Source organism: Diadema antillarum, unplaced genomic scaffold (genome assembly GCF_040938485.1).
Source record: "Diadema antillarum isolate AM-2024a unplaced genomic scaffold, OU_Dant_1.0 seq00000962_RagTag, whole genome shotgun sequence".
NCBI classification, from domain to species: domain Eukaryota; kingdom Metazoa; phylum Echinodermata; class Echinoidea; order Diadematoida; family Diadematidae; genus Diadema; species Diadema antillarum.
The window spans coordinates 567,992-578,785 of record NW_027271809.1 but is presented as its reverse complement, the minus strand read 5'-3'; the positions used below and the strand labels follow the sequence as shown (position 1 = coordinate 578,785).

Genomic DNA, 10,794 nt, shown 5'->3' with positions numbered 1-10,794 from the left:
GCCAGTCAAGATGCCATTTAAATCTAGTGTCTGAATGTTTTCAGGTCCGGCGGAACTGGGGGCCAGGGGGGCTCGCCCCCTTAACTTTTTTGCACCCTTACATAGGAATACATAGGGTGTCACCACTTTGGGCCCCCCGGCACCTTTTTTTTTTTTACCTCGGAAGTGGCAGTAGAAATGAATAGAATGAAACCTTTGAGCGCGGTAAGGCCGTTGTTTTTGCGCTGAGGACCTTTTTTTTTTTTTTTTTCTTGTCAGCTCTGAAGAAACCCGGAAGTGCAGTGTGAGAAAGATGCGCCGCGCCGAAGACCCCTTTTTTTATTAGCTCATGAAACCCGGAAGACGACCCCCCACTTTTGAAAACGTTTTGGAAATAAAAAATCATAATAGGCGTACCGACAGAGTACCACAACAGTGTGTCATGTGATGTCATAGCCATTCATTGCCATAGAAAGTGGTTCTAAACAATATCACCTTGCCAGAGTATGCACGCAAATACCTTCGATCCATCCCAATAGCTATCACTATATCCCAAGACTTTGACATAATCACTTCGGTACTCTTTAATAGTGTACCAGTACTTCGCGAGTCATTAAAATGTGGGTTGCACATGTAGCTTTCCATACCCCTGCAGTCGATCATGACAACATGATCGGCCGCATAATAAATACTAGTACACAAATCCTCGTCAACATCCCACGGCCACGCTGCTGACGAGCGTAGCATGCCGCTACACACGGGCTAGCTTTCAGCGATGTGAGCGAGTGAGTCAAATAGAAAGCCGCATTCTCGGTATGCTGTCGCCGTTCTTCGTGACGTACGGTAAATGAAGTCACAACCAGGCCGATCCAATGCGGACATACTCCCTCTAGCAACCACTGCGCTCTGCGGATTTCCACCGTGAGGTACACAACTGGCATAATAAATCGTCAGATTTTCGACTTTCCGTGGTTTACTTTTGGATTACCCTTCAAGTTTGCAGCAAGGAATCGAATACACTGGTGGCATCGTATTATTTAGACCCTTTGCAAGGTTTTTTAGCTTCTCTTTACCATCATGCCAGTAAATAGAGATAAACCGACTCCCGATGGAGGGAGTCGCGACCAAGCGTACTCAGCTGCAAAGGCGTCGAACGCCGGCACGCAGAGGTGTACCCCATCACAGATATCTCCCCGACCCTACTCGGAGTTTGAAGCCATGTACACTATTGACATCGAACTTGGCAGGTATGTAAACATGAAGATTTTGTACAAAATTTCCGGCCCAAGGCAAGGGTAGATAGAGTGTCTACGTAATACCCTCCATACTGGATGCTGAGAATTCGAGGGAAACCAGCAGAAGAAAGTTTTATAGAATCTAGAGTTTTATGTGCATGCCCCCACTGAAATTCAATAACCTCAACTCAGTCCAAGCCAAGCTAACATTTATAGTAAATAGTAGATCTGTTTAAAGAAATATTACACTGAAATCAAAGAGGTAAAAGTTGAACCTTGATAGACGCTAGTATGAATTAACAAATTTGTTAGAATTATTCACCACTGCTGAATATAAACCTCAACAAGCAGCAACCTGGAGTAGAGTTAATATGCATGAACTACAATTGTATGAAGCAATATTGTATATCTGTATTCTGTTCTGTGATAGACAAATATTATTTACAATGAAATGAGGTTAGTAGAGTCTATTTGTCTTTTTCTCTCTAAGTTATAAATACCAGGTACTATATCACTTTGATGACAAATACCACACACACAAAAGGCCCTACACTCACTGTCACACACACACACAAACACACAGAAATATGAAACAGTGATACATAATTAAAAGACAAGTACAACTTCAACATAATAAACTGGTAAGCCAACAAGGACTGAGAGAATGCAGCAATATTAGTAGAACACATCAGTGAAAGTTTGAGGAAAATCGGACAGTCCATTCAGAAGTTATGAATTTTTGAAGTTTCAATGCTGCCATCGCTGGATGAGAAGACTACTGCAGATTGTGATGTCATATGCATGAAATATATTCTTGATATAATTCTTGATATATATATATATATATATATATATCAAGAAAATTCAGCATATTTTCACTTTTTATGCATAATATAAAAGAGCACTTAAAGTGCCTCGTTCAGAAGGCAGGGGGATTAATATCACCCTCAACATAGGTCAGTACAGTGGCAAGTCAAGAAAATGTGCACTTTTTTCAACATATGAAATTTGGTGAAATTCTCTAAATATTTTCCTTACGACAGGTTATTGTTCTAGATGCATGTGACATCACACACTGTAGTAGTCTTCTCATCTAGCAGTGACTGTGCAGAAATTCATAACTTTTGAACAATTTGTCCAATTTTCCTCAAACTTTCACTAATGTACAAGCTTGTATTACACCAGTCTCTCAGTAGTCTCTCAGTCGACATGAGTGGATAATGAAGGTGAACTTGTCCTTTGAGGAATGAAATCAATTTAAGTAAATTTGCAAGTAACGTCATTGCATCTGATGTTAGAAATCATTGAGTGGTTTGATTCGAGCGCAAAGGGATCATGGTGAGATAATGTGTGCGTGATCATGAGTTATGAAATATCGTCAGAATGCTTTTATGTTTGTCTTGCTGTTAAAGAGACATAATGGACCGATTCATTATTTGTGACCGTGCACCTCAAAACGAACATAAAGTCGCACACACTGACTTTGCGTGAGGACTGAAAATAAGTGAAATGGGTCAACCTAGCCGAACTTGACTTTTTCATATTTTCTGAAAGAGCGGATCTTCTTTTACATTATGCTAAAATTTGGTATCATAAAACGGGCAGGAAAGTGTGTTTTTTTAGCAGTTTATCTCGAACATTTTTGGTAGAATAGTGTGATTAGGTGTGTCTTTAGAATCCCTTTTTCATTTCTGAAAAACCTTGTCCACACTCTTCACTTTCAACTCTAATAACTTTTGAAAGGATAGTGCTACTGCTTTGGAGGTTGGCATTAATTATGGACAGAATGTGTTAATGAGGCATGCTAAATTTCAGTTTAATCTGATAATCCCTTCATTGTTGTTACTCTGGTGGTTTACTTCCTGTTTTTTGTCCCATTCATCGCACGGCCAGCACGGTTTGGGGCAAGTCCAAGATAACACGCACGTTACGTATGGGACATTCAGAGACTTTTATGACCTGAAAAATAGTGTTAATGACCTTTGATCATATTGAACTTCATCATGGTGATTGATATCTAGAAGAAGTATAATCATGTAAAAAATTGAGAAAAATGACCTTGACAATTATATTCTAGAAGAGAAAATATGTGCCGTTACGTATGGGACCAGAAAATTTTTGTTTTTTTGAACATTTTTTTCAACCTCAAAACTCTCTGAAAGTATATCATTCTACAACTTGTAACTCACTGTGATGAAAGTCACAACACTCAAGATTATCACAGGTAAGTTTCATGTCATTAGGCAAAAAGCTCTAATTACAGGTTCTAATTAAAGACAGACATGACGTGTTACGTATGGGACAGTTACGTATGGGACAGTTTGTCCCCCATTCATTTAGTGTGTGAAGAACCATGTTTATGGGTATTTTGCATAATTATTGAAGTAAAATCAGTTGAAACTACTCAAATACTGATCCAGATTGTCAAGGAAACAATATTCCCCAAATATTCACCATCATAATCTTATTCAATCATATTTTTATATTTTTATGACCAACCTGGGTATGCATGCCCTTTGTCCCCCATTCGTTTAGTGTGTGGAGAACCATGTTTATGGGTATTTTGCAAAATAATTTTGCAAAATGCCCATTTAAACAAATTTTTGTGGTGGAATCAGTTGAAATTACTCAAATACTGATCCAGATTGATAAGGGAACAATATTCCCCAGATATTTACCATCATAATCACATTCAATCATATTCTATATTCTTTATGACCAACCTGAGTATGTATGCCCTATTTTTATCAGGATAGTTACTATTGAAAAATTTGAATAGTTTAAGGTGTTTACTTCCATTGATGAAGGGCAGTTTGCCATTTAGTTTCAATAAAAAACAACTTGACACAAGAAATATTAAGTTTAATAAATAAGCAATACCTGCTTCGTGGAACCCCAGTGATCGAGTAGAACTGATGTCTGTCTAGCAGTCAGGTCATTGATTCGAGTCACAACTCAGTATGTATACCCATGAATTTTGTTGTGGCTACTACTGAAAACTGAATAAGGACAATTTGTGTATCACTTGCAATAAAAAAAAAAAAAATCATTCTACTTTTAATTTTTTTTTTCTATATATTTCACAACCATTTCAAATTGGATCTCCATCACATAAACTTTGAATTCCTCTTGTCTTAGGATTTTATGCTCTTAAGTAATTCATATAATTGGTTTCCAATCATCTCTTTAAATGTTGAAAACTGAATCCCCATTTCTACAAAAAACTATACCATCCCTTTAATGCTGATTTTTCATTGTGTATTTTGCCATTTTCCCCTCCCCCTTTCTGAAAATTGTTCAGTCAAGTTCATGTATTGTTTCAAGTGTCTATAACTCAAAAAGTAGCTACAATGTTGGGATGCTTTCTTCAGGATGATTGACCATTTGTGTACTGAGAGACCTTCCCAGCTAGCTACATGCATTCACATGCAATATGTATGAGGATGTCCCATACGTAACGCATTTGTCCCATACGTAACATTATTTCAATGCCTAATAAAAAATATTTCTTTTACTTTTTTTTCTTTTTTCTCTGGTATTTAATTTCTCTAAACAATAAATTAGAACTTTCCAAAAGGGCATTAAAACAACCTTAGCAATTTCAGAAAAAACCTAAAAAAATGACCTCATTTTGTTACGTATGGGACATCTCATGATAGGACACGAGCTAATTTGCATAATCATTTGCATAATCCCTAAATTTTCATACCAAGTTAAACTATGTGATGAACTTCTTATGTCCACATATTAATCAAATATTATTTGCTTTCCTTTGAATTAATATGAATTCTTATAAATGTCCCATACGTAACGCTGTGTTTCACATTTATGCAAATGAAGCCCTTGAAATTTGCATAAATTTACATAATATCATTTTTTCCTCCACGGAAATCAAAACTTCAACTCATAAGCTTCAAAATGATACCAAACATGTCAATATTGAGCAAAGATGAAATTTTGCCTTCTGAGGGGACCTTATCTTGGACTTGCCCTTTGGTAAAGATTAAGCGCTTGAATTTGTTGAATAGACACTGTACTTCAGAGCCTCTTTTCTCAGTTCACACTTTTCCTGGTTTGTGCTTTCTTTCCAATATTTAGATAGGTTAAGAGAGTCCATTTGATTTGAGTTATACATCATTCTAAAGCTTAAAGTCTGCTCTTTCAGAATATGGTCTTAACTAAAAATTCATGTCTGGCGACTTTTTGTTTGTTTTGAGGTGCAGGGTCACATTTGTATGGTCATTTTGAGCCTATCATGTATCAAGAATACGAAATTTGGCAATGCTAAACTGATTCATTAAAATGTATCAATGCGTGGACATTGTTTGTCAGTGTTCTTTTTTAAGTGTTTTGTTTAATTACCATATGGAAGATATTTGGATAATTGGTCATTATTTAATCATGATTTGTCCCCCTATTTTAGAGTGTGTATAATGCATGAGAAAACTATCAAAATGTGGCATAAGATCACAAACAGAATTGAGTTTGAAGTCCAGTTTCCTGACCTACTTTGTATTCATGTGGATAAAGAGGGATTTGATTTGAAATCCCTGTGATTGGTACATTGTATTTTAAGCAGATGAGAGGATTGTGTTTGGCAATATATAGCAAAATTGCAGTTAATTCAAATTTCTTGCTCAGCCATTGAAGGAGCAATTGTTGTATTTGGGTAAGTTTGAACTCTTTCCACATTTCCTTTGGTCGCTGGTTGGCACATCCGCTGGAATGCCCCCCCCCCCCCCCATTAGCAAGGTGCCTGGAAACTGTCAATAATGAGGGATTACCTAATCCCATAATCCATCACATTAGGCCACCATGATCTTCCTGTTGGACTGACTGTCAAAGCATTGTTACACTTGAGTGAGCTTGCAAAGTTGACAATACGACAATACACCAAAGGTGGACTGTACTGAACAGGAAGAAGAAGAAGAAAAAAGAAGAAGAAGAAGAAAGTTGCAAGTACCAGGTACAACTTTTACCCCCAGGTAAAGGGAATTAGCCCAATGCTGTTAATGACAAGAGTTAAATGAAGAGTTCAATAGATTGAAAAAGCTCTCCTGATGAGCACAAATTTAATAGCCTATGATGTTGGGGTTACAATCTGGCTGATCTGTCATACATTGTAATTTGTCAGTACGTAGATTATTACCTTATCTGTATAGAGTAATACAAATATGTTGAAATTTACTTTTCTGTTTTGTTTTGTTTTCTTTCTGTGGTAGGGGAGCAACTTCTGTGGTGTACAAATGTTTTGAAAATGGAACAAACAGACCATTCGCTGTGAAGAAAGTAAAGAAAACAGTAAGTATCACTTCATGCTTTTGGAATGTAAATAATAAGAAAGATTACTTTCTGAAGTATGCATGTATTTGTAATCTGGCATGTAGTTTATATTGGGTAAACAGTAAAATGGCTTTATTGACAGCAATGTGTGCAGATGCAAACTTTCATCTTTTTTTTTTGTCAAGAAATTTAATGTTATACGATATAAAGGGAAATGCCACAGGGCTTGATCATGGGGCAGCTGTGACCATTAATCAAAGTCAAAGTGACAGGTTTTTAACCCATTGAGGACGGTTTGATTTTGCTGCAACACATTTCCCATAGATGCCTGCCCGAGTATGGGGGGGGGGGGGGGGGGGGGGGGGGACTCGTCCTCCACAGGGTTAGTGAAATCATGGCTATATACTGTGCCTCTTCATGTTACCTACAAGGAAACACACAATGTGATCTCATGAGAAAGATAAATCTACATCCATTTTGTAGGAAATCATGATTGTGTCCTTGTGTAGTATCTCAGGGGTTTTCCTCTAGCCAGCCAGGTTTGACAAAATGATGGATTCTCATTTCTAGGGAAGAGATCTATAGGTTTTTATGTGACTTCCCAAAATTCTTTTATTAGCAGCCTCCTTTGTGGTGACAACATCTGTACTTTGTCTTCAAAGTGATTTCTGTTAGTTTTGTCTTTCTGCTGCAATTGTGTGTTTTTTTCAGTGAATGCACAAAAATCCCATTTAAATAGAAGAATCACTTGTATGGACGTGCAAAATAAAGAAAAAGAAAACACACCGAATGCTATAAACAGGTGTTCATGTTTAAGGTCAGAAAAAGCCAGTGTATTGTTTTCAAATCTTTTATATCATGGCAATGATGTCTTTTACCCAGAGAAATTATATAAGAAAATTGCAAAGGCACCGTTTCTCTTCATACTGTATCCAGGGTTGCCTAAAGTATGATCAGTAAATCAAATATCATTGCATAATTGCATAGCTTTGCACTGATAATGTGACAGTCTTTCTATCCACTTTCTCTTTTTGATATTACCACATTTGTTGGTGTGATAATGAACTGTTCCCACCCCATGTTCTAGCCAATTCATTCCAAGTACTTAGCACATAAAGAGTTAAAGATTTTAATGATAACTATGGTAATCTAATGATTGTAGCTATTGAAAACTCAGTTTCATTACACTCAGCATACATTGTACGTACAGATGTAATTCACTGTTAATTGAGTGTAAGCTTCACCCCATGTATATTGTACAATAGCTGAAAGCAAGTGCACCACACATGGCTTAGGATCTCATTGGGAACTAAAGTGACTTACTATTCTAGGCCTCTAAAATCCAGAGAAATTATTTGATTAACAACTATGTCCCAGATTCTGTATTTCATGTTGCACTTTTGCTACCAAAACACCTGCAACAAATGATCTTAGGACTGCAAATTGTGCACTTATCATGTAGTAAAATGCACCTCCTATTTTTTGAGTGTCTTCTTGTCTGCATGATGTTGCTGGTAAATATGATAGTACGTACGGAGAAAGACTAATAGCTCTAAATAATGATGGTATATTTATAGGCAAACATTTTCAGTATTGTGGACTAGAAAACAAAATTGGAAATGGTAATGTTCTCTTCTTGTTGGTATGAGGGCATGTATAGTGATTAAAATACAGTATAAAGGTAAATGATGTCACCTTGTGTAATTTTTTTAACATACTTTTTTTTTCTTTCTCCCTATTATACACTAAGGGTGATACAAAGGTCTTCACAGCAGAAGTCAGTGTTTTATGGACCATAAAGCATGCACACATTGTAAGTATCCTAAGCTCTACCTTTTACTTTCCACAGGTATGAACAAATGAAAAACATGCAATGTTATGAAAAACGTACTTGTATGACGCACACTTAATTGACAGCATGGTTGTATCTCAGAATAAGTCAGCAAATAAGGGGCAACTCCTCTTTGGGTAGTACTGGACGTAAAAATATGGAAAAAAAATGAAAGTGACAATCAGATATACATGTCATGTATTCATAAAGTACTATAATACAGTAACTTTGTCCTATATTGCTAAAATCATTGACAATAAAAGGAAATTGTAAAGGCCAAAATGAATTGATCTTATGACATACATGTATATCAAGGAAATGGGCTAGAATGAATCCCACACAGGGATGTGGATGATCCTAAATAATAGGCCTGTACACACGTGTACACCCAAAAACTTACAGTTTTCAAAGCTTCATTTTTGCAACATGCTACAGAAACCATTACAGCTGTACTTCTGATGTGGGGACACGAAATAAATTACTAATATTGCGATCTGCATGGTAATGCAAATGTCAATTATTCTGGATTTTTTTTCTTTTTTTAACCCAGCAATAATTTGCCTCACACAATGTGCAATTTGGAGGTTGAAAATGTTTTTTTTTTTTTTTTTTTTTTTTTTTTTTTTGGGGGGGGGGGGCATGTGTAAGCAATCATGGCATATACACTCAAATTTTGCAATGCAATTCCACATCTGATAACTCTTGAGTGTGAATGGGCCTGATGATTATGCTGCTGGTGTCATTGCTGATGATGCTGATACTGAATGTGTTCGTACAGTGTACAGTCAGGGACGTGAATTATGCAATTCGTTGTAAAAACACCACACTTGCAAATATGCACACACCTGGCTGCTTTCTTCAAGAGAAAGAACTAGACATAACAATTGAATAATTATTTTAGAGAGTTTACATCATCTTTTTCCTTTGAGCATGATTTAAGCTGTATAGACACCTTTTAAAAACGAAAACAAAAACACCACTTGAGACCAAAGCCACTTCCCAGGCGAGAGTAGAAATGAAATGAACGTCACATGATAGTGGTGTGATACGACAGTAGCACGTTCTGCCATCAGCTGCTGTATTTCACGACTGGCGTTGTGTGGACTGACAGCGTTTAATCGACCATATATCACACTTTTTAATGTGTGATTGAGTTGTCTCATTTCTCTCGAGGCTTGATGAGTATATGGTATCAATTAAGCCTGGGTGTCATTTAATTAAGAAGATATATGTGTCACTAAGTGCTGACAGATGAGAGTGTTCAAGGCCGGCTGGATGCAACAGCCCAGCTCCGAACGAAATATGTGGCCGAATTTGTGGGGTATTTATAAACTACCCATGGGGGGTGGGGATGGGGGGACTCAACATCTGGTAAATTTAGGGGATAATGAATTATGCGTGTCCCATTTGCACCACATACTGTAGGTAGACTGATTGCAATGCCAGGTGTAATATAGCGCTGGAACATGCTCTATAAAGGTCGTAAGAGGGTTTAGATTTTATTTGGCGGGAAGTAGATTTGAGAGCGTGCAAGTATAGTTGACAGTAGTCAAAGTCACATAAAAGATCTATGGTCCTCATTATTTATGTATTTGTGGATTGAAAAGAAATACTCAGTACAGGTAATTTGGGTGTTGTGAATCATATCCTTTGAATTCTTTCAATCTTGACTTTTAAAAATGTGAATACACACGTGTTATATTCTATACAGTATTTGGGTACAACATCAAGGGAGTAATTAGCAATAAATAACAATACTTGTGATAATGACGATGTGATAATGATGATGAATGCCATGACACTTGATCAATTATTCTATGCAATGACTTTACTTTCTTCAAAACACATGATTATAAAACTTGGTATGCTACAGTTGTGAAAAAAAACCCCAACTTTGCAGATAAGAGTATAAATTTGCATACAAATGCAATATGAAGGACTGACTTTGCACATTTGCATTTAAACGTTGAGCTTTAGTATTATACTTCAACATTCCTGTACCATCAGTGTACCTGATTTCATATTTTCAGTTTTGTGTTTTTAGCATTCTCTGAATTATAGAAATAACCCTTACTTACACAAGGCATTGATACAACCCAGCCCTCACAACAGTAAACAGCTTCAATTGTATTATCACTTTTATAGTGCCCTCTCAAGCTGCATCGTGTTTATTTGCCAGGATCAAAATTACATTCTTCTAAGATCACAAACTTACCTGGTGCCTAACTGCCTAGATACCAACTCATGCATTTCCTTGTCAATCCTTGTTGACCCAGCATTTCCCAAAGTATATGGATAGAATCCGTAAAGGAAATCAGACAGACCCTCGAAGGAATATCTACTTAAGAAAAGGATCTGAATGCATTACAGGTCAATTTGATTGTCAAAAAACAGGAAATACTAGGTATCTTAGATAAATAACCAGTTTAAAGAATTTAAGCTCCTCTTAATCAGATTACAGCTCTA

The 10,794-nt window shown here is 36.7% G+C and overlaps 1 protein-coding gene across 1 annotated transcript in view; it reads left to right on the top strand.

Annotated features, from left to right (window-relative positions):
• Positions 1 to 824: 824 nt before the first annotated feature.
• The window catches only part of LOC139741916 (calcium/calmodulin-dependent protein kinase type IV-like), a 55,575-nt gene continuing 45,605 nt past the window's right edge, over positions 825 to 10,794 (top strand). Inside the window, exons 1-3 of the mRNA XM_071652488.1 lie at positions 825 to 1,226; positions 6,437 to 6,515; positions 8,248 to 8,310. Of these exons, the coding sequence (XP_071508589.1) occupies positions 1,057 to 1,226; positions 6,437 to 6,515; positions 8,248 to 8,310 (312 nt within the window). The 5' untranslated portion in view covers positions 825 to 1,056. The remainder of the gene's footprint in view (positions 1,227 to 6,436; positions 6,516 to 8,247; positions 8,311 to 10,794) is intronic.